Raw genomic sequence first — 26,140 nt, 5'->3', positions numbered from 1 at the left:
TGTAATGCTTTAATATGTAGCTCAAGGTGTACATCTGCATAAAGTAGTGCCAAGTTCTTATATTATCTTATTTTTAACTAAAATTTTTTTTAGTAATTTTTAATAGAATTTTTCTGATTTTAATTTTTCTGTATTTATTTAATACATTTTTATATTTATTACAGAATAATTTAATCATTTTATCCAATATTATTAATGAATCCATTAGCTATTAGTTTTCATGTCAGTATATCACATTGTTAATAAAATATTGTAATTTGGGTCCTACTTCTTCAGTTACCTCCAAAACCTAGGATACATTTTATAATCCCACATTGTAGCTTGTATCCTAGGATCCCTTTTTAAAAACAAATGTGCAGCATATTTAAAAAACTTTTCTTAATGTGTTTTGTTTTATGGCTTGAATATTTTATTGTTATAATATAATTCATCAGAGGTTGCGATTTTCTGTTTTCAATGCAGTCCTTTCCTCATGACTTTGTTTATTCATTTAACTTCATTTAGATATCAATTATTTAATTTCACTATATATATATATATCTATGAGGAAATAATGACACATTTAATCATGTGTAGCAACTGCACACGTACTACATGACCAGTCCTTCCATGATTTTGAAACTAACAATTTCAATAACATATATCTCAAAACTACTCTAGACTGTAAGGTCCTTTTTTGGCATAGCATGTGTGCAAAACAGTACATGATCTAATTCATCTAACATAGAGATGTTGTAAAACATATAACAATGTAATAAATCATTGTGGATAAAAAATACTTGACTCATAACTTGGTTCAAGTTAATTTAATGATAACAGAAATAATGAACTAGTGATTGTGTTACTTGCTTAGATGAACTTAAGTTATTGTGTTACTTATTGTGATTACTTGATTTTTGCTTCTTTACCCTTCATTAAATTCTGAATGATGTAGTACTTACTCAGTAATTTGGTTAGACTGCATCAACTTAAGTAAAGCTTCAATTGCTATTAAAGGATTCTTCTCTACTAAGTCTGGCAGCTGTGTAGAAAAGATTATATGAAAACTTGAATCAGATCATTTGAAAGTTATAATATTCTTACACCAAAGATACACTTCCGACAGGTACTTTCTTCCCCACACGTGCATAGCTATTCAGTGCTGCCCTCTATTTGCATTTGTTTTTTATAGCACACCACAAGCCTTTTAGTGCTATGTACCCTCTCAGTTCACATGGTTCAACTGATTCATGTATGCACCAAACCTCCATCAATATATGTGCCACACACTCAAACACACGTGATGCATGTGACCCCTTTTATGTTATTCTTCCTAACTATCAATTCAGGTTTAAGCAAAAGGCTAAGCAGTGGTAGACAGTGGGGGAAGGAAGTATGAGCAGAAGCACCTGTCAGAAATACATTTTCAGTGCAAGAGAATTATAATTTCTAACAAGGTACCTTACTTTCACTCGCATGCATAGCTAGAACATCACATTGAATAGATGGAGAGACTAGTGCAAGTAGTAAAAAAGAATCATCCTCCAAATGTGCACAAAGGTTTTCCCCAGAAAGGAACCCTTACAGAAGAGGATAATACATGGAAGACTTCACCACTTCTATACCAGGTACACTCTTTACCCAGACATTGAAAATATGAGATCAAGTCAGGTAGAGAAAATGAAGAGCACATCTCATTGTGGAGAATAGAAAGGATGCACCTCAAGGTGAGGAGTGGCAAAGATGTAACAGGCCATACACAACAAGTCAACTGTATCCCAAACTCTACTCTTGGGAGCATACATCCAAGCAAAGATAGAACAAATATCAAATACTTTTAACCTCATGTGCAGTCAATCAGAGGGAGAATTATCACTACTGATTGGTAAACAAGGCACATGTGATCAGAATGAAATATAGATATATCCCTCTCAAATCAAACATACTGAAACCATCCCAGATGCAGAACCATACCCATAAAGATATAAAGAAGAGTGCAAGAAGAGGAAGCAGAGCAATCACCAAGTGAACCCACTGTGACCCATAACACAGGGAAATGTGCCAGGGATAAATGAGTAAGTTAACAAGAACACCTAGAACATATATGAAAACTTACAATGATTGGTTCAGCTCTAAATCTAAAACCCAACTGATGGATCTAATATCCATGTGGGAGTTGGATGAGGGATCCCAAATGAAGAGATGAACTGCTTTGACACTTGCACACTATTTGTATGAGTACATCATGTCAATTGATTCAGTTCTAAATTCAAAACTCAACCACCAGAAACTGACATCCATGCAGGGGTAGGATAAGGGATCCCAAATGCACAATATGTGTGAGAACATACTGTTGATTGGTGCAGCTCTAAATCCAAAACTTGATCACCTGGAAGTGACATCCAGGCATGGGTAGGATGAGGAAACCCAATCATCAGCTCATGTTTGCACAAGCAGAACACAACCAACCTATTATCAACTGAATGGATGTGTTATTTTAATATGGTATATTTCACATTCAGGAGGAAGCCATGATCCACTACCCCAGCAGCTTGGAACTGGAAAGTGAAAAGAACTCTCTTATTCCATTGGAAGAAACACAAAGAAAGATGCAATAGAGGTCTCCAGTGCAACAGGTTACCATGAAACCCAATACTGAAGAGCAGACCAGACCTGATTTATATATGTAAAAACGGCTTGTTTGGGTTGAGAAAATTTTTTACGTAGAGGAGTGAACAACGTTTTGACCTTCTTCGGTCATCGTCAGGTTCATAAAGAAAGAGAGAGGTAACTGACCGGAAGCTGACCACACGTTTGAAAGGGGTTGCGTAATGAGTGTCGAAATGTAGAGGGTGGGCTTAGATGTTTGAATATACAATTTTATATATTTTTTATTATTATTATTTATTATGTTATATTTTAATATAGATATAAAGGTGTTCCTTTGTATTGGTTTATTTTGGGCTTAAGTTGTTGTATAAGTAAGGGTTTTTTAATTTTGCGTTTGTTTATGTTTGTTTCTTTATTTAGTATTTGAGTGTTTTCTATGGTTATGTTGTGTTTATTTGACTTGCAGTGTTCCAAAACGTGTGAAGGTAACTTTTTATGTTCTTTAAATCTGGTTTCCATTTTTCTACTTGTTTCTCCAATATAGAAGTCGTGGCAGTTATCACATTGCATTTTATAAATAATGTTGGTCTGATGTTTGTCAGTGTAGTTTTTACATAGTATAGACCTCAGTTTTGTGCCTGGTTTTTGAATAAATTTGGTATTAACTGGAATGTCATATTTTGTTACTAGTTTTTGCCAGATGTTGGGTATTTTTCTGATGATGTCAGTAATATATGGTATGCAGCAGTATATGGTTTCGTGATTTTTTGATTCGCGAGATATATTTACTTTTGTTGGTTGATTTTGCTTTATGTCTAGATGTGTGCATATAATGTTTTCTATGGTTTGTGGAGGAAACTTATTGATGTTGATGAAGTATTGTTTTATTTTGTCTAATTCATTGTTAATTTTATCTGGTGAGCATAGTTTTATGGCTGTGTTTATTTGGTTTCTTAGTATGTTGAGTTTTTGTTTTGTTTCATGTGCTGAGTCCCAAAGAATGTATAGTCCAATATGGGTGATTTTTCGGTGGATTTCTGTTTTAAATTGTGTATTGGTTCTTGTAATTTTGAGGTTAAGAAATGATATTTGATTGCTTCCTTCTTGTTCACATGTGAAGTTGATGTTGGGATTTATAGAGTTAATGTGATTGAAGAAATTAAGTGTGTGTTCTGTAGATGTGAATCTCACAATTGTGTCATCTACATATCTGTACCAGTAGAGTGGTGGATGTAATGCTGTGTTAATTGTTTGTGTTTCAACTTGTGTCATAAAAATATTGGCTAGAACTGGTGATACTGGGTTGCCCATGCTTAGGCCATTTGTTTGTATATAGTTGTGGTTGTTGAACTTGAAGTTTGTCTTCATCGTGGTGAATTCTATGAGGGTTGCTAATTGGTTGCTGGGAATGTCTATAGATGGGTTAAGGTCTTGGATATAGAGTTCTAAGGCTATCTTGCAGGCTTCAGTGGTTGGAACTTCTGTAAAGAGGGATATAACATCGAAACTGGCCATTAAGGCTTTATGATTGAGTTGATTAAGATTAGACTTGAAATTAAAAGAGTCTTTGATGAATGAGCTGGCTGATGTTACATATTTGAAAAATGCCCATGCTATGTATTTACCAAGATTGTAATTAAACTATTCATATGTGGACATTATTGGTCATAATGGACAATCTGGTTTATGAGGTTTGGGGATGCCGTATATTTGTGGTGTGCGTGAGTCAGTTATTCCTACCTATGCAAAACCGACTCACGCACACCACAAATATACGGCATCCCCAAACCTCATAAACAAGATTGTCCATTGCGACCAATAATGTCCACATGTATCACAAGGAATAACCTCCAAGTGATGTTGTGGAGCACCTCATCTCTAGTATATTACAGAACATTTGATGGCCATGGAATAAAAATAAAATCAACATAGCCTTCCAGTGAATATTTGAATAACAAACTAAGTAAGTGAAGTGTACACAGCCAAGTACCAATTGCCACAAAGTGGGATTGAGATCAAAACATGGGATAGGTCCCTTAAAAAAGATAACTAAGGACAAAAAAGGAAAACTTATCCAGTGATAACTGCACAGGACTCTGAAGGATGACTGTAGATGGAAGACAACAACCAATTACAAAGAAACAGCAACATGATACAGATAGTGAGAGATGAAAGTATGTGGAGTGGTCCAAATGCCTGCTTGGAAAATGTCTTCTAAAGGGCAATTCAGATGAGATGTCAGCATAAATGTAAGGTGTCTGATCTGAGAGGAAGACACCTAGAATAAATTATGGGAAGAAGGAGACAAGGAAAAATAAGACATTCAAACTGAAATACAAACTCAATTAGTAAAGATGGAAGGAGATAGATCACAAACAAAGGATAGTTGCCATGAGGTGAATAGATGGGAATGATTATGACAGACAGCAGCTGTGCAACATAAAAACAGTATCAACAGGAGACACCAAACTATCCAGATCAGATCAGGAATAGAGGTGAGAAAAGGAAGGGACATTGGAAAGGAGGAGGAATTACCCTCCCTAACTGTCAAGGTATTGTGAAGGAAGGATTTATCTAGATAAAGGAGAAGGAAATATACTTTAGGGGATAAATAAAACATGAAGGCAAAGTCTAAAACTGAGGTAAAGCAATGCAATTAAGCACTACATTAACATTCCAATCCAGAATAGCTGCAAGGTGTGTGAGGCAACTCATTTGATAGTAACATAATAGGAGGGACAAGGTATAAGAGGCAAAAACTTTTTGGTACCAAGAAACACAAAAACTGAGACATGAAGCCATCTGATAACTTGCAATCAGGGAGACCAAAGACCCCTAGTCAAACAATCAAGTGAAGAAATCTGCAATAACAGGACCAATGGAATGAGCAGGGGAGAACCCCCAGCCCAAAGGTCAATGGCAATGGTGGAAGATGTTCCACTTATGTTTATAAACCTCCTTGTAAAAAGGTAAAAAAAGAACATACCAACAAAGCTACTTGCCATGATAAATTAGATTTCTTTGCCAAGGTCTTGACAAAAACTAGGTGTGAAGACGAAGTGCAGGATTGGCAGGATGAACTACACAGGGGTGAGGCTGCCATACAAGGAATGGAGTGTTGGGAAGAGGTAATGGTGGAGCAAACTGGATCTGAACCAGCCATAGAAACAATGGATAAACCATCCAATATGGAGCAATCAGAAGGATTGAAATGAAGTAAAGTGCATGATAGAAATCATCCTTTGAAGGAGACAGACAGGAAGATAAAGGGATCTGTCTGTCCAATCCTGACTGAATGCATCAACAGCAAGAGCAAGTGACGAGGTACTGGAAACCAAAACTGAAGGAATTTGGTATTGAGAATGGTGACAAATGCATCCAGGTGCTGATTACCCCCCTAAATGCATAACCACTGTAAAACCTGAGGATCTGAAGGCCATTCTGTTGAATAAGTTTGTCCAGGTGGAAAAAAATTATTTGCAACCCGGATAAAAGCACCTGGAACACGACATGCAAGGAGATGAATACCTTGTGTGTGTGGGTCCAAAACAGACAATCCAGTGTTTGAGAACAAAAGTGAATAAGAATGTGTGTTACATTAGAGACTGATATACATCCATTATAACTGTAAAATTGTCTGTATTGATCAAAGCTAGATAATTGCAGATAAGAGGAAGAAAATAATCCAAAGCCAACTGGAAAGTAAGCAGCTCTAAGGTCTTGATATGGGAAGACCTTTCTGTTACAAACCACAGACCTGAGGCAAGTTAGTACTTGACCCATGCCCCCCATGTGGGAAGTATCCATAAAAATATAAAGATTTGAATGTGGAAGAGAAAGTAAAGTCTCTGCCAAAGTGTGAGCCTTGTTCAATCATCAATACAGGTTATCAACAATAGAAGGAAAAGGATAATATGTGTGAACTTCAAGTGTGCACAAGGTTCTATTGGTTATAAAGAGTCCACTGAAGGGATCTCACATGAACACAACCCATGGGGATAAGAGCCACCATAGGTGATCACATCCCCAAAAGAGACAGAACCTTGCAACTAGTAAGAAAGGGAGCAGGAAGGGTATTGATGACTGCTTGCTTCAATGAACAGAATCAAGGAGGAGAAGGTTAGACATGACTGAGATGTGTATTGAATATAAATCCCAAATGGATAAGACACTGGGTAGGAATAAGGAAAGATTTCTCCAACTTGATTAACCAACTACCCCAAGCAACTTCCAAGAGATGAAGGTGAATGTGTTGGGTAGACTCCAGTTCAGAATGAACCAAGAAAGGCCAGTTGTCCATGTAATGGTGGAAGCACAACCTTCAAGTGTGCATAAGACCTGCAAAAGCCTTGGCCACCTGACAAAAAGACATATGAGGCTGTAGCAAACCCAAAAGAAAGAGTGCAAAATTGATAAATCACACTGTGATGAACAAACCAAAGATGGTGTATCAATACAGAAATATGAAGATAAGTATTCAAGACATCAACCTTGGTCATCCATAAACCCAGAAAAATGTCTATCTGAGAGTGACAAATTACTCCATAGTAAAATGAAGTAGCACCAAGAAGGGATTAAGGCATGACAGATTTGGCACAAATTGTCAATTTCTTTCTAAACAGTCTGGAATAAAACACTGGAGAAGGATGAATTATGGGTTTGATGGCATATTTAAAGAAAATATCTTGTCATGCCTTATACAGATGCTGACATTTGGTAGGATTCTTATGCAACAGAAAAGAAATGGGAATCTGACATAATGGAGAAGGGGAGAGGAGTTGGATGACAAGTCCCCCTGATAAAACTTAAAGGAATGACAGATTCCTGCCAAAATCATGTTGCAGAAAAACAAACTGGGATGAAAAAGCCCCCAACAGACCAGAACTCACAAGGTGGTCACTTAAACTGTTCATGATCCTTGTCATCAAAGAAAAAGATGAGAAAAAGAATCCCTTATGGAAGGAACAGGTAAGAGTTGGGAAAGAGTAAAATGGGAACAGATGTAGGGGATTATTGAAAATCCATGCAAAATAAAATTAGAAGAGTTAACTGATGTCTCACAGATTCAACCCAAGATTCCAAAGTCACCAGAAAATCTACAAAGACGGACTGATAGAGAAATGGTGTGAGGTGAAAGTCGCAGAGATAAGAAGATGGTAAGTTAATATGGGAAAAAACTGCATATCTCCCCATAAAGTCCTAACAACAAAGGAACCATGTACATAAAAGAAAGAGCCAAAGTGAACAAACATGCCAACAAGAACATAATTAGGGCAAATGTATGCCCCAAAAAATCCTCAGATTCACAATGGATTACTTTGGAGAGAATACAGATGTGGTCAAGTACTACAGGATAGATGCAAGGGCAAGATGAAGGAAGAAAATTGGACACGAGACAAGAGAAAAGGACTATCAGAATCATCCTGCAAATGTATTCCAAATTTTGTGAATCCAGGAATGAAAAATAAGCCAAAGAAAACTGGTCCGCAAAAGGTGAGGCATGCATGTGCCAACATATAACTGAGATACAAAATGTTCATCGTGAACTCCAATATTAGGAGATAGTGGAAACACAAAATCTTGAAAACATGGAACAAGAAAAGGAGAGGAATTCAGGAAATCAGGAAGATGAATAAAACAGAACACATCCATGAAATCATGTCTATATGAGGTCAATTGCAAACTCTCTTAGTTGACCTGAAGATGACCTAAGAAAATAGAAACATTGTTCTGTGCTTTATTCCAATTTAACTTTAATACCCATGACAGCCGTCTTGAGAATAAATTTGTATGAGGCCTCGTTGATCATGCAGTATAAACTTGGGAAGACACAACAATATGAGTGGAGGTAAAAGATTGTTAAATACTTTGTCAGCCCTAACAGTCTTGGTTTATTCATGAAGGTTATCAATCAAGAGAAGAATAATTCAAGTAATGATCAATATTAATGAAGAAGTGCCAATAATTCCTTAGTTGAGGTCCCCCCACCTGAAGCCTGAGTAAATATGTAAAACCTTCAATGTGTGAACAATTATACTGGAATTCATAAAGTAAACCAAACACAGCTGTGATGGTAAAAAAAAGACAAACATGGAAAATTAATTAATATTGGTAAATGAGTTTCAAAGTGAAATAATTCCACAATAATTAATAAAATAGAAATTACTGGTTGTAAATTTATACTTTAAAAAAATTAATTAAAATTTGATTTGAAAGAGCACTAAAGAAAACATCTTAACACAAACTTTGCCAAATGAGAAGTGATAGTTAGGTAGAATAGAACAGAGGGAGTGACATGAGTCGTGTGCATGAAGCATATCTTCTGGGGGAGGTTTGTCATAGGATAAGTTGCACATGTAAATTAGCTAAACCACATGATCTGAGAAGGTAAGTAGGAATAAGAGGCTTGTGAAATGCAAAAAGATTTTTTTTAATTGCTTTACTTGTTGAACAAGCAATAGGGATTTGGTTCATATCAATAAAATATTACATTTACTTGTTTTACTGTTCAACATTTAAAAGTTATTGTCTTGTCTACAATTGGCTTTTTGGAATGTTAAAAAACCAGTTACTACTCATAACTGTTTATGAAGTACTTCATATTTATATATTATTTGCATACATTCAGATTGTTCTTATTACTGCTTACACTTTTTCAGGTTTGTGTGTGAAATTTCTATAAAATCAATCTGCTACACTAAAAGGAAACACCTTTTGTTTCAGTCTGACTGATATAAAACAGAAAATTAATCAATTCAGTCGTTAATATTTTTTTAATGAGTATAGAAAGCAGTAATGAGTTTTATACAACTGAAGCAGAATACTTGCCTTTGCAGGAGTTAGGCCTATGTGGTAAACTATCTTGGGATCTTGCTTCAACTCTGACAGCAGCTGTGACTGTTGGGCCAATGTTAAGGAACCACGAAATGCTTTAGCCATTAGTCTTTTAGCTTCAACCCCAACGGCATTACTGACACACATTGACGTATCCCAGGCTACTTTGTGATCCGCTTTCTGAGTGGGATTCATCCACACCAGCTATCATGTAGGATAAAATCTAATCTTAGGTGCATGTTTAATTTTGCTCAATGATTTTCAGAACTGAAAATATGCTTTTCACAATATCTTACCCAATTAATTTTCAGTGAAACAGAAGCCATGACTAATTGTAATTAGTTTTCCATCTATGTGGGTAACCTGATTTTGTATTTTGCTTTTGTAATTTACGTTAAAAATCAACCTTTTATTTTAGATATGAAATCAATTTCTATCACTCTAATTTAGAAGAAAAAAAGTTATATATTCTGGAACTTTCAACTTTTCCTATATTTTGTTATATATCAGAGAGAGTATATTTCACATTCCAAATCAACTTATAGCTTGTAAGTTGAGATTTAAAATTAATTGTTGCTTTAACTTTTAGATCTAAACTTGTTGCTGTGTATTTTAGATTCATAACCAGCTTTTGTCACTCATTCAAGACATCTTTTAGGGCTATTAGAACAAATCAACTTTCCTTCAAAAATTCACACACAGGTGGCATTTTTATTGGCTTGGCTGCAGTACACGATTGCTTATTTGGATAAAAATGTAATACAAAGAAGTTTTTAAAATAGTGTTATATTATGGATCAAGATCCTTCAACACAACCCAACATCAAAACTACAGACTGTATGGCTGTCTCTACATAAGATTAATCAACACTTTTAAAATACACAACCTGATGAAACAGCACAATTTGTTGTACTTCATATGATTTCTAAGGTAAGATGTGAAATCAAATAATTCATAAGAATAATATCCTCAGATATGTGACACTATAAAATTAAATTATCCTCTTTGTTTTTATTATTATTATTACTGTCATGTTACCTACAGTTTTTGGAAATTTAAACCAGGTGTATGAATCTACCAAATAAAACTGATATTTCTGATAATGCAAAAAAGAAAACAATTACCGAAAGCTTTCATTACAATACATGAGAAACTCCATAAAAAGAAAAAAAACATGATTATTACCAAGATCTTTTTCTATAACATATTAAACTTCCAAGGTTAAAAAAAATAATAACACAGATTATCAAAAGCTGTTATTATGAAATATCAAAAATATAAATTTAAGTTAACAAACAAGGGTTAGCATAGCCACTGTAACAACTGTCTGTTTGTAGTTGAGCACAATTGGCCAACTATCAGAGCTGTGGTTATCAAATATATTAAAATCCAATTTTTAGCATTATGGATCATAAGACCTACTGCTGAGCAACTGGAAGGGGGAGGGAGAGAGAGCAGCTTGATTCACATCACAAGATTTTGTATGTGAGGTACACACAGAAAAAGAAATATAACAAGCTTTGTTTCTGAAACTGAACTAACCTCATCTTCACAGACGTGGAGAGGTGGAGCTAAGCGAACAAACTCAGGTCTGAAACACTGTTCGACAGGAGCATTTTGACCAGTTAGAAGAAACTCGGCAGTTTTTCTCTCTGAATCTTTTTCTGCTGTTGAATCTCTAGATGAAATAAAAACCTTGTAGATATACATATACATAATTATGATATTTTCAAGTGAACAAATAGAAGCCTAAACAAAAATCAAAAACATTGCACAAAAATCAAAAGAATCCCAAGAATACAGGCTCTAATATGGGATAAAAAATGTATCCTAAGTTTTCGAGGTGACTGTAGAAGTAGGATACACATTGTGGTGGGAATACACTGTCTATCAGTTTTAACCTCCATTTTCCAGTCTGACATGAAAAAATTAGATTAGATTTTTTTAGTATTTAATTTTGATTATTTTATTATTATTATTTATAAAGTTCTTCATGTTAGATGGGTCCTACTTTTGCAGTCATCTGAAAAAGTAAGGGTACATTTTGTATCCCACATTACAGCCTGTACCCTGGGAATCCTTTTGATTTGTGCAGAGTCTATGATTTTTATTTGGTCTTGTTTTTATTTATCAGTAAATATCATTAATCAGAGGTTTAAATTGCTATTTTTAATGCAGTCCTTCATTTTGGTTTGATTTCATTTGACTGTTGAATATTAATCTTCTATATGTAATTATGATATACATATCACTAACCATACCATCAATTATACATTACACATAAAGTATGTAACCTGGAACTATATGCTTGCAAGGCAAAGAATATCAGCATTTGTATATAAATGTGAAGAAATAACTATTTTGATTTCCACACAGAACTGAAGGTAAAACTTATGAATAAATTCTACCATTAGTAATAAACTGAATGAAAATTTCATGATCACCAAATTCTGTCACAATTTATAAAACATCAAAACAAGGACAGAAGTCATCTCTAAAACTTATTGTAAAGTAAGAATTAAAGTATTAGTGTTTTAATGAAGTCTTTAATTCTAAAATGTCTGTGTGTGTGCACTGTCAATTCAACCAACCTCTCAAACGGGTTTCTTACTTTACTGTAAAAAGAAACCATTCAAACCTTGATGTCAACATTTTAGACATTGTGTAACTTCTACAAATAAAATAATTTTTATGTGCAATATATATAGAAATTCAGGTGAATGGAAATGTAAAAGATTTCACTGTAAAAAAAAGATTTTAACAAACAAAACTGTTACACCTCTTCTTGTAAATGTCAATTACTTTGTATTTTCCTACAATGTTTTAAAACTGTCCTATAAAATTTTATAAAATTATAACGTGTTATCTTTGGTTTAATTTGACACATACGAAATGTGTCACACCTCTTCTTGTAAATGTCAATTACTTTGTATTTTCCTACAATGTTTTAAAACTTTCCTATAAAGTTTTATAAAACTATAACATGTTATCTTTGGTTTGATTTGACACATAGGAAATTATACCATATCATCATGCTAAGCAAAATTTTGGGACTTGAGATTACCAGGATAAATCATTCTGAAAATAAAATATCCACCAGTAATGGTTGACATGTTTCCAAATGATAAAATTACTTAATCTTATAAGTTTAAGAGTGCCTAACTTCTATAACTACACTTATTTGAATTAAAAAAACAACTAATTGTAGCTTACATCCTGACTGGATAAAATCACACTTATATTGATATTACAAGGTACAAATTAGTGCTATTTTATTTTAAAACATTATTTCCACTTTCAGATGTAGTACTACGGGTACCATATTATGCTTCATTTGTGGTAATAAATGTTTTTAAGATCAACAAAAAGTAACTTCTCACCCACTGTTTCTGGTATCAGGATCAGATATGACCACAGGTATGCCCGACTTGCTCATCTGAGTCATTTGAGACTGCTTTTCTGCTAAAGCCAACTGCAGTCCACTTATATCAAAAGACTGCAAGCACAAGATCAAACTTTTAATTGAAAAGAATGTAAAAATATGCCTAACTTACACAAATATATTTCAATGTTTATTACACCTAAAACTCTAGTAAACTGCTTTACGACTTAATCGTAATTTGAGAGGGAATGGGTAAAACATTAAAGCAACAAATCTAATAGCTCATTACACATTTACATTTTCACTAAAAACAATTTACCCCTCTATATCTGTATTCATAACACGTGTTTACCAAGATATTTGTCTATATCTGTATTCATAATGTTTACCAACACTTCCGTCTATACCTGTATTTATAACACATCTACCAACACTTCCATCTATATCTGTATTCATGACATGTGTCATGTACAGTCACTAAGTATTCTTAGTTTCTAACATTTGTTTGGATTATTGAAGACAAACATGCGCATAGTACATTGATATTATAAAAAGATACATATACAGTTACTAGGTAATCTGAGTCTAATATTTGTTTTAATTAATAGACATAAACATGTACATAGTATATACATTTCAATAAGTAATCTTATATTCGTTTTGATTAATAAACTCAAACAAGTACATAGCATACACATATCACAAAAAGATGCCCATACAATAACTAAGGATTCTCAGTTTCTAATATTTGCTTCTCAGACTTTTAATACATGATATGAGCATATAAGTCAATTTTTACCTGCATGCTTCCAGTGTCCATACTTAATATTTGTGTTGGAGTTTTCTTAAATAGCTGTAATTATAGTAAAGCTTTGTTAATGAAAATAATCATCATGTTATCTGTTTTATGACTTTTACTTCATTTCCCTAAAACTATTTCTGTTAAGAAAATCAAACAAGCACTGAAGATAATAGTTTACAAGAAAAATTATCTCAATATGTATGGAGGTCTCTTCTGAAACACACCGTATCCAGAATCTGAGCAAAATTTTGGGTCTCAACATTACCAGGATAAATCATTCTGAAAATAAACTATACATCAGTATTGGTTGACAGGTTACCAAATGATGAAATTACTTAATCTTGTAAGTTTAAGAGTGTCTAACTTCTATAACTACACTTATTTGATTAAAAACAACTAACTGCAGTTACATCCTGAATGAATTTGCTTAGTGTTTGATTATACAGAGCCTTTGATTGTTTAGTTGAATTTCCTGCAATGATACTCAAGAGCTATCTGCATTGCTGTCTCTAATTTTGAAGTCATAGACAAGAGGAAATACAGCTGGTCAACACCGCCTACAACCAACTCTTGGACTGTCATTTATCAACAAATAATGGGATTAACTATCATATTACAATGTCCCCACAGTTGAAAAAAGCATGAAAATATTGTGAGTTAAGCTCCTTAACCATCATGCCATTTTAACTGTTGACAAAGTATACTAAATTTTTATCACTAACTATAAAAGGCTTATTCCCTTTGCCACTCTATCAAGAATGCTTCCTTACTCCTTTTTTGGTAGTGCTCAAAAATATACATCACTGCTTAGCGAAAAACTATCATTTGATTATTCTTAAGCTAACTATGGTGTTTATATTGGATGCTCAATATTCATGTTGATTTGTTAGAAAGGTTATACATACACATATATATATATAATAACGAAATAGTTTAATTCAAAAATTTTACGACATTGCTTTGTAACCAAAAATAAAATAAAATTTACCAAGTAGTGTTCAGCTAAGCCTTACATTACATTCATTTATTAGGCCTAATATTTAAATTAAACTATGAATAGGACTACTATTACTAACATCATAAAGTCAGTGTATAAAAAGTTTTAAATGGCAAATAAACATTAGTTAAAAAATATTCTTGTGGTATTAACACATATATATTCCTACTTGGCCTTAAAACATAAAGAAAAATAAACGTTTACTGCTACTAAATATCTTTTACTCTTTGTGCAGTTGAAAATGTGCCAGTGTTAAAAAGTTTTAAGTGGTAAAGAAATGTTAATTGGTGATATTACTTTGGTATTTTAACATATATGTATATTATCTACCAAGTCTTTAAAAAAAAAGAAAAATACACACTTATAACTACTAAATATCTTTTATCCTTTATAGACTTGAAAGATTTAAAACTTGTCTCAGAATGTCTGCTATGTTTTCTACTTCCTGACCTACAATACTGTGAAAAGGCTTAATAATGCAATTTAATTTTCTTTCAGAGTGCACACATACTTTTGTTTACAATAAAACTTTATTTTTCTCCATAGTTTTTAAAAAATGTGGTGTTTGAAGAATTATTTTAAAACTGAAGAAATAAGAGTAGGTGCATTCTGAATGTAGGGAAAGATTCATTTTAATTGAATTCTATAAATTTCGTTTATCATTCAACAATGGTTTCCCATCATTTTTATGTGTTTTATACTAGTTTTCAATTATCTGCCTACATGTTTTATAATCTGTAATACTTCACCTAACAGTTTTAACATTTTTCCCACCTAACTGTTTTATCATTTTTAATATTCTAAATAATTCTTTTATCAAATAATAATTCATTCTGACTAAAAATTCACACATGAATAACCTGATAATTATTAGAAGAATGGCTGATATAAGAATACTTAAAATCATGATTCTTGTTATATTTTTTTTCATTTTAATCACTACAAGTTAACATTTTCCTAAACTGAAAATGTATTTCCAATAGAAACTTAACTCCACTCATAAAAACCTTTCTCAATTTGTACAGACCAATACTGGCACAAATGTTCACTCATCACTAACCCTGTTATTCCCACTTATTAATGTACACTAACATACCAATCATACAGCAACCTTATAACAACAGGAGTGCAATACTACCCTTATCATAACTAGAACTCTCTCTAATTGTATATGTTAATCACATTGAAATCAGTTGTAACTAATCAAACCGGTTCACACAAAAAGTTACATATCTACAGAAATACATTACCAGTTTAGGAAAATTTTGACTTCCAATATGATGTATCACCTCCCCTCAAAAAAAGCTAAAAATCAACACTGAACTGGTGGAGGGCTGGTGAGAAGACAATCCTTCTTCAGAAAGCACCCAAATGAAAACCATAAGGTAACAATAAGGAATTTGAAAAAAGCATCCAAGTGGGAGACTGCACCACTTCTGAGCCAGATATACTCTTCATCCTTGAGTAACGAGTCACCAAAACATAAAGAGCAGAATCTGGAAAAAATACAAAATAATGGGAACCTCTGATGTAGAGTGGCTAGGGCATGACAGACTGTAAATTGGAGTTATATCTCAGCTAAAGTTTGGCTGAATCTGGAATTGTACATCAGGCCTTTGGTAAAGAAAAAAGTCCTCTACCTTTCATTTCAAAAATGGGTAGAGAAGCTCCCATCCCAAGCACCCAGATCTGGATGCACCTCAAAAATAACCAACACCAAATCAACTGTAAACTGACAGATGGTAAGAAGGAGGAGGACCCAGGTGAATGTTCATCTTTAGTCCAAAAACTGGTTGGCAATGGATAATTTGTTCGTCCAGTTCATAGTAAGAAGAGAGTACCCAAACTAATACAAGTGGGAAGTTGTATTTTCTCTAGTTACAACCTACATCATATCCACCAAAAAATAACATCCAGTGGGTGGTAAGAAGAGGGTACACAATTTTGGCATTACATCTTAAGTCCAAAGTCTGGCAGCATTGGGAACTTCTGATCTAGTGTGTGGTAGAAGGGTACCAGTCAAACACATATGAAGACTTATATCCCTGAACCTTCTCTGACCAATACCTGATCCCCAGGAACCAGTATCCAGAGGACAGTTGGAAGGAGGAATATCTCAGGTAGAGGAGCAAATTGCATTTTTTATTAAGTTTTTGTTTATATATATATATACATAGCAGAGTGCAAAATCAACACCTGATATCATCAGGAATTGTATATCATGTCCACCACAGGAAGGGTATTACACCATTAACACCCATAGAATACCACTTCCCTACTCTCAAACTGAGTGGTATTGTGCACATCTAGGAGAACATGCCTCTATGGTCCACTATCCCAGCAGCTAGAAATTGACAAGTGGCAAGGACTCCCATACTCCACTAAAAAGGGAAGAAATAATGCATTGAAGAATATGGAGGACCACAGCATCGAAGATAGAGCAATGGGTGAATGACTGTAATACCCTATATTGAAATGTAGAGCAATCATCTTGATTCAGTGTATCATCCACCACTGGCACCATCTGGAATTATATATCAGGTCCATGGGAGGATGACCATTAAATACCACAGATCATCAAAGATGGGAAGCAATCCCTGTCTGTTTTACTCATGTTAGTCCATCAGTGTATGGTCTAGGACAAACACACTAATGATGCAAAAGGATGTTAAGTACACTTATAAGTGATCCAGTGAAAGACCCCATCTCAATGGTGGACAGAAAATGACCTTGTAATGTGTTATTTTGCTTCTGTTTTTTACATTTTATCGATGCATAAAAAACGTATGGGGTAGAGTCAATCAATTAATGGCTAGTGGCATCTGGGACAGTATATCAGGTCTGTAGTAGAAAGAGTCTCAACATACAGTCATCTAGCATATTCACAGGTCATGCAGTGTGAATTTAAGACTAAGTATACCTGGTCAGCCAACACATACCATAGAATGGGATCCAAATATGCTATAAAAGCCCCTGTAAAGAAAATGAACAGAGTATTCACCACCGTAGATAAACAGTTACAGCACCAATGATGTCTCCCTAAGGAAGATGAAAATATACTGCCAGGAACATAGTAAGGTGACAGGTCTAACAGGAAGATAACAAGAAAAAGCAACAATCATCAGGAGAAAGGGTACAAAATACCAGACAAATGAACTGTTGAATAAAATCCAAAAGAGTGATGAGGAAAGCTCACGGAAAAGATGAGTATTTCAAGGAAGAAACAAATGGACTTGGGAACCATGGAGGAGAACAGTATGTATCATATAACCTCAGAAAGCCCTAACTTGACAAAGGAGGTGGTAAGATTTGAACATTCTAGAATGACAGGGGTGGAATATAAGAATGGGGTGATAAGTACAGAACAAAACATACCTGAATAACAAATACCCCAAAAGGGGAAATGGTCTGATCAACTTGTGAGTAAGACACATATTCAGGAAAGGTGAAAAGGCTGTCCAAATCCCAAATTAAAAGATCACTAAAAACCTTGTTAGGACCACCATCAATGTTCTGACTGTAGCATGAAAGTGGTCAACTCTTGATGGACCAGAGCCATCAATTCGTGAACTGAGAATCATGGTTTCAACCAATTAGATGTGTTCAGGATTTTCACTACCACATTAATAGCATTTGTAGTTATAACCACCCAAAACTAAGAGCACACAACTCTCAAAATGGAAAGAAGAAAGAAAATAAACAAAACAGAAAGTAACTTTCTAAACAAAACAACATACAATAAATTAACTGAAGCAGAAAGTCACAAAAGTAAAAACATGTGGATAAGTTAATTAAACCATAAACAAAATCCATGTCTAATTAGTAAACTGCCAATCAAGAAGTAATTAATGTGCATAATTAAAGAGTATGCTAATTTTGATAAAATTAGTGTTGCACTTCTATTGATCTGTGGTTCTTGCATGTTAATATGCAATAATAAGTTGTAGTAACAAGGCTAGTGGCAATCAAAAATTTATAAATGTATGCCAATAAAGGGTGGTACAAGTTGAGAAATCTTTTGTGACAAGTAGTAAGATATTATACCAGAATAAACACTTATTCATCTGTACAAAAATAAAAGACTATTACATCTTTTGATGGCATAAGTATTAATTGGGACAAAAAGTATATTTCAGGATTTGACAGTGAAGGCATTATTATTCGAGCTTCCTGCTTCTTTCCCGACTCTTCTTCGGATGAATGCTGTAGAAGAAAATAAAAGCTTTATAAATATATATCACCTTATACTAAACAAGTACAAGATAAACACCTTGTATTAAAAATGCAAAATAAAAACTTATGATAATTAATTATGTTTAAATTAGAATTTAACAACTGTAAGAGGTGTTTGTTTGTTTATTTGTTTTTAATTGTGCTCAAAGCTACACGAGGGCTATCTGTGCTAGCTGTCCCACATTTAGTAGTGTAAAACGAGAGAGAAGGCAGCTAGTCTTCACCACCCACCACCAACTCTTGAGCTACTCTTTTAGCAAAGAATAATGGGATTGACTGTAACATTATAATGCCCCCACAGCTGAAACAGACAGCATATTTGGTGCAATAGGGATTCGAACCTGCAAACTCCAGATTACAAGTCAAGCACCTCAGCCACCTGGCCATGCCGTGCCAGTATGAAAGGTACTGTTATTGTGTTTTTGAATAATATTAAGTTCAGTATGTTCCTTGTTAAGCAATGAATACAAGATAAACACCTTATATTAAACAGTACAAAATAAAAACCTTATATTAAACAAACACTAAATTTTGCTATATGTTTATTCAAACATACACTTAAAAGTTAACACTATCCTTGTTCATCTTCCCAATAAGGTAAAGAATATCTGTGTATAGTGATTAGATACTCAAGTCCAGAATGTAAATGTAATTATCAAACAGTTTAGATATTTCAGTGTTTGCAACACTAAGACACTGGTAACTAAACAGTGAAGATAATTTAATCATTGAAAGAGAAGGAGAGCAGTGGGCAGTGTTTACTACATGGTTTGGGTGCTCATGCTCCAGTCCTAACAAGAAAAAGAGGCAATGGTTACCACACAATCTGGATGTTTCAGTTTTTGTGGGAAAAAAAAAAAAAAGACCAACGATTACCATATGGTTTGGATGTGTCAATTCTTGTGTGAGAGAGAGAGAGAGCAATGATTACCACAGTTTCAATGCTTCAATTTTTGTGAGAGAAGTGATTACCACACAGTTTCAATGTTTCAGTTCTTGTGTGAGAAAGACAGCAGTAGTTACTGGATGCTCCAGTCCTTGTGAAGAAAGTACAGCAACAGCTAAAATTATTTGCAAATTTCAATTATTGCAACCAAACAGAATAAAAACTAAAAGGTCAAAGTGTCTTGTAAATGCAGTTTTCATGAAAGCAACCACAGATTTGGAACACTTGTTAGATTTTAAAAGCATGCATGTAATGAGCAAAAATAATACATTTTATTAAAATATATTAATATTTGAAGTTGTTCAACAACAATCACTTCAAGATTTATTTCTGGAAGACAGATATACTTGTTATCTGACAGACAATCTTAATTTAGAAATAATATTTTAAATAAAAGTTTTCTCAATTATCAAGATTGTTTTCAAAATGATTCTCAAGCACTCTGACATTCAGAATTCAGTTAAACTACAAACATACTGATATAGAAAGCCAATAACTATTATGAAAAACCAAATCAAGAAATTTCATATCAAGTAAAAATGTATAAATGTTTCTTTGTTTTTTATTGTGCAAAGCTGCTATTTGCAGTTCCTATTTTGAACTGACAGACTACAAAGAAGGCTGCTAATTAATAACACCCACTACCAACACTCATCTGGCTAAATAGTGGGAATTGACTGTCACCCTTATAATACACCAAAGATTCCCAAAGTGTGGATTACAATTTTTTTTCTTTACTAATGGGGCACAAATGTTGGAACCACAGGTTTGCAGTCCAGCACAATACCCACCACATCACACTCAACCCTTTATTATTGCAGTATTGGATAAAACCTAGTTTCAACCCATAAAAAATAAACACATATTCACACAATAGCATTCTATCAAATAAGCATTACCAAAAGATGCACAAACACTGTAGCAAAAGGATTTGATGCTGGTGGATCATTTCGATACATTTCATACAGCAGAAATATAGCAGCTAGTCGCTGGGTTTTACCAGGAAGCAGATCATGTTGTTGCAGTAGAATTACCTGTAAGAAAAACAATGTCCTGTGGTATCCATACTCTCGAAATTAAACCAAACCAAAATTTTCAATATTAATTATTTTAATACACCAAGAAATAAAACAAAAAAACCCAACCATTATTTATTAGCATAAATAACATTACATCACCATTTATCTTTATACCAAAGACAAAAACTATTAACTCTATTCACAGACTTTAATGTTTATGATACATAGAAAGAATGCCAAATATGCACCACTGTCATCACTGGATGCCAGTCTGCATCATATTGGCAGTAATAAGTTAAAAGTGATGTTTGAAAAGCGTGGTATCTCTTACAAATAAAGTTTCACAGACTTTAATGTTTATGATACATAGAAAGAATGCCAAATATGCACCACTGTCATCACTGGATGCCAGTCTGCATCATATTGGCAGTAATAAGTTAAAAGTGATGTTTGAAAAGCATGGTATCTCTTACAAATAAAGTTGGTTAAAGGGTCTTAATACAAACAAGATAAATACGAAATTCGGAATTTAAAAACCTGCAATTAAGGGTTGTAAAATAACATAAGCAAACAAGGCTGGAGATATTGCAGACATTACTTGCACTACAAACCCATATTTTGGCTCCATGCTACAACCTAGAATTACATTTGAGGGTGTCATAACAGTAATTTATAGTTTGACTAAATAATTTCTATAGTATCTCCAGCCTTGCTTTCTTACTTTTTTAACAATCCCTATTTTCAGGTTTTTAAATTCTCAATTTCTTATATTTATTTTATTTGCTGTCTTTTTTTATGCTTAACTATGGACAAAGGATTACTTGGTATGGTAGCTAATTTTAAACATTGTAATGACAATAAACCTAGCTGATACAGTTCATTATGATTTACTGTAGCTATGAACTATTTGATCTCATTAGTTCAAGCTGTAAATCTCATCAATTAACACTCCTACAAAAAGTGGGGCCTAATAGGCTCCAGAGCAACTTGAAAGGTTATTAATATTAGGCTAATAATTATACTAATTATGAAATGGCAATTTCATTTAAATACAAAATTATTAGCCTAATATTAATAACCTTTCAAGTTGCTCTGGGGTCTATTAAGCCCCACTTTTCGTAGGAGTGTTAAAGATGTAAAAATGTTCAGCTGCACCTGAAGACTTGAATGAAAATATAGTAAATATTTCTAAGCAACTAAATTGTCAATATATAATGCACAGCAATGGGTAAACATAATCTACACTAAGAAACAACCCAACTAATCAAACATAAAACTTCACAAGTCAAAAAGCAGCATTTTCAAATAAAACATGCATCTAAAAAACTTTCATGTCTTTAAAAGTAATTATTACATGAAAATGTGTTACAAAATTTAATATTATGATTGATTTTTTTTATACTCCTACACTTCATATGAAATATATGGGTTGGCTGTCCAGAGACACTAATTGTATAAAGTACAAAGCAGTAAGTATCTACATGTTACAGTCATTTATGTTTCATCTATTACTGAGTGCTAATTCTTGTTACACCCTGTATTTAAGTTGACTTCAAAGAATAATGACAACATTATTTACACTAAAATTATTATATTTTTCACCTTATGGAAAATACAGGAAAAACAATTTCATTTTTAAATATCCCTACAATCTTTGTAGTACATTTAATATCCTATAAAAGGTTTGGGTACACCATACCAAGCCATGTTTGTCGTAGGCTGTAAAGAGAATAAGAAAAATAATTACAAATGGGCCATTTTGAGTGGGTTTTCTTTTCCTTGTAAGTCTAACATGCATGCTTTTCTTGTATATTTTTATTTGTGTACAGTCTTTAACAGTCAGTAGTAAAGGTTTTGAAGATTTGTTTGTACTAAAGTTTTTACTATTTAAGGTGACTTTTATATGAACATTCTGTTAGATTTCCTACAATTCCTTGTAATTCCTATCATAAACCACTGTTGTCGTTTACAATATACAGAGCTGGTTGATAAAGTTTGTACTCTCTTTTTTTTGTCACAGAGTAAATATTTCTTCTTCCCCAGTCTATAACAAGAAAGGGATTCAACATGATAAAAGTAAGATTCACACTCATATATTTATGGCAATTACAACAATAAATCTTAACATCTATTATTCACAATCATTAACCAAGACCTGCAGGTCTGTGTCTGTTAATTCTATTCCACTGTCTGAGAGTTATCAAAGGAATACCATAAAAGTCCATACCAAAGCACAGCCAACTCGAAAATGGTCTGCTTTACTAAAACTTTGGTGAAAACTTGAAGCCAATGATTCAAATGTTTGCTGTTCTGTAACATCCTCCTGCAAAATACTATCAACAAACCACAAGTTACTCATTTATAGTCAGAATGTTCATAGAGAATTTTATGTAACAACAAACATACTGGCAAAACTACATGTTTTACATTTCAAGTTTAAATCTGCTTTTGTGATATTAACTGTATATTACAGAAAAAGGAAAACCGAATTAGCAAAGCAGTGACACAAAGCACCTTAAAATAACAGGATTTTAATGTTTCAGTGTCTCTATACTGCAGTCAATTTTTTTAACCTCTAAATTACCTACTTGTTTTCATGATGGCTACATAGAACATTATATTGAGTAATGTTTTATCTGCCACAACACCCAGTGTAAAGTTCTAATAATTACAAAAAGTTGCTAATTTTATATTTAAAACACATAGGATATCACAGCCAGTAATTAATTATATTAATAGTATTTCTGTTTAAAATATTTTCTGAATCATGTTATTATGGAACTTATAAGCAACAAAATTATGTACCCACTGATAACTAAAGTGTATAAATATTTTGTCATGGTTACAGACTGTACAATCACTGAAGTCTAATTGATAATTAGTAATAAATTAATAATTACTGACAATCATCACACTGAATTATATCAAATCACCAGGGCCTTACCATCAATGCTTGGTGTATGAATAGTTCAGAAAAATGAGTTTCAAAAAAACTAATGACAGTTTTTTAGGGTTAACTGTGATATGATGACATTTGAGTAATTAGCCTTCATTGCTGATGATTTTAGATAAGTTTCAGTTAAACATGTAAATCATCTGTTCAAGTGATACCAGAAATTATAGTTTTCCATGTAATGCATAAAAAGTGTGGTTTACATTTAACATAATGAAAAATTAATAAAGACTTTGCAATATAAATTTAAAGAAATAAAAAATATGTAGGCAGCAATAAGAATTTTAATTCTAAATCTCTTTTAAAATTCTTTATATAAACTACACACAATAACCAACCATTTCATGCATTTTACAATAAAGTTAGTGTTACTAAATAAGTAAATTCTCATACAAGCTTGTTACCACTGTTTCTCACTACAAATAATGATTGTATACATGATAACAATATAAAGGTAATGCTTAAATATTCTAAAACTATATTAACAGTAAGTATGACTTGGTTATTACTTTACAGCACTGACAATCAGAACAATATTACCAACTCAGAATTTAGTGTGAACTGATCAAGCTGGAATAGTCATACAGAACAGCACTTGCTCAGATCCAACCCTACATCACTAACATAAGCTGACACCCTGGATAAACTATGCAATTTGCAGCATACTTACTTAGATGTAAAAATGTAATTCACATTATAATTATCTTAAGTACAATAAAAGAACAACATTAAAACATCTCTTATTTATTCTAATGGGAAAAATGAAATTGCCAAGAGCAAATGCATATGTTGTTGACTAATTAGATCATGATACTCTATTAGAAGTGATTAACCTTTGAAAAACAAGGCACTGGTTTATTGTTGACAGATGTAAAAAGATTTTGGGTTTTGCATGATAAAAGTTTAAACATTGTTGTGGCTGTTGTTTGGGATAGGGCAGGAGGAAAGCATTTTATATGACATTAGACAAATATCAATTTGCAATGCATACAAAGTCATCTTAGAAATAACTTTAGTGTTTCCAACTTTATATTTAACAAAAATAAATTAAAAAAAAATATACAAATCTCATGTCTAGATAGATAGATCTGGCAAATATTAAGCACTGACTATTAGTATTAGTACTAGAATGTTTTTAAATGAATTTGGTTTAGTTATTTTTGTGATGAAATTATCTGAAATTTACCAACAACCATATTCACTGATTCTGAACAAGGATGTACGACACATTCTATCACTACATCACTTGACAATATATGTTAATAATAACAATTAAATAAATTAACTGCTTTCATAAGAACATATTTTGCAATTACTCAATATCAATACCATGAGGTAATACGGCAACATGTAACTTTTTTTTTTTTTTACTTTTATGTTACTCTTACGAGTTTCACATAAGTTTATTATCAATGTCATTCACGTAAATCTAGGAAGAAACCAAAATTTTTTGTCCAGATTTAACGAAATTGTTCACCTATAAATTGTTAAGTTAAACTTGACGTTTTGAATTTTTTAAGCCTTAAGTATATTTGCTACAAATATAATGTTACGTATCTGGAAGTATGCACTTGATAATGGTAATTAAATTTTAACCTGGTGAATAATATAATGACACGGCTTCAAGAATGAATTTTGTATCAATATTGGTGTTAAATTAACACGTCCCTAACTTTACCTTCAACTACTACTAGTAGTAGCAATAGGTGTAATAATACAAATTTGAGAATACTTGATTAATTTATATCTTATACTATACTACCGTTAATAAGCTTTAAAATAAATGTATTAGTAAAGTGTTTCAATAAATATTATATGTTCCACCCGGGTGTATTTTTAATAACCACTGACCTTAACAAAGAATTTAATTCTTTTATGGACAGCGCCATATTCGATAAATACACTCTGCCACCTGCCACAAAGGACTAATTTATGGTATTTTATTTGAATAAATTATTAAAGAGGTAAATTGTCACAATAACAGTTTTAAAGCAAAACTTTCTTAAATTGTTTACGTATATCAAATATAGGGTAAGCCTTTGTTATTATTAGTAGCAGTCTTATTTTATATATATGATTAGAGTGAAAAACACTGTTAAAAGCATTTCGATTGTAATCAATTTTATGATATTATGACTCCTGACTGAGCATCATGTGACTAAAGACGAAAAGTACCATATTAAAATTCTTGTCAAAACTTGTATTTGCCTCTATGCGTATTACGATCTTCCAAACCAGGCCCAGCATGATTAGGTGGGTTCGACTCGTAATCTGAGGGTCGCGGGTTCGAATTCCTGTCGCACCAAACGTGCTTGTTCTTTCAGCTGTGGGGGCATTATAATGCCTCAGTCAATCCCATTATTTGTTGGTAAAAGAGTAGCCCAA

General features: G+C 33.0%; 1 protein-coding gene across 2 annotated transcripts in view; it reads right to left on the bottom strand.

Moving 5' to 3' along the window:
- Not11 (CCR4-NOT transcription complex subunit 11) overlaps positions 1-25,735 on the bottom strand; it is a 37,836-nt gene extending 12,101 nt beyond the window's left edge. For both annotated transcript variants that reach the window (XM_076474886.1, XM_076474888.1), the window contains exons 1-9: positions 25,607-25,735; positions 23,030-23,135; positions 20,683-20,817; positions 18,694-18,807; positions 13,605-13,658; positions 12,804-12,919; positions 10,966-11,101; positions 9,418-9,627; positions 942-1,021 (exon numbers count right to left, since the gene is read on the bottom strand). In XM_076474886.1, coding sequence (XP_076331001.1) covers positions 942-1,021; positions 9,418-9,627; positions 10,966-11,101; positions 12,804-12,919; positions 13,605-13,658; positions 18,694-18,807; positions 20,683-20,817; positions 23,030-23,135; positions 25,607-25,644 — 989 coding nt within the window. In that variant the 5' untranslated portion in view covers positions 25,645-25,735. The remainder of the gene's footprint in view (positions 1-941; positions 1,022-9,417; positions 9,628-10,965; positions 11,102-12,803; positions 12,920-13,604; positions 13,659-18,693; positions 18,808-20,682; positions 20,818-23,029; positions 23,136-25,606) is intronic.
- Between the last annotated feature and the right edge of the window lie 405 nt (positions 25,736-26,140).

The sequence above is a fragment of the Tachypleus tridentatus genome, chromosome 13 (assembly GCF_004210375.1).
Source record: "Tachypleus tridentatus isolate NWPU-2018 chromosome 13, ASM421037v1, whole genome shotgun sequence".
NCBI lineage: Eukaryota > Metazoa > Arthropoda > Merostomata > Xiphosura > Limulidae > Tachypleus > Tachypleus tridentatus.
Note: the sequence above shows the minus strand (reverse complement) of the source record. Positions and strands in the feature narration are given on the sequence as shown.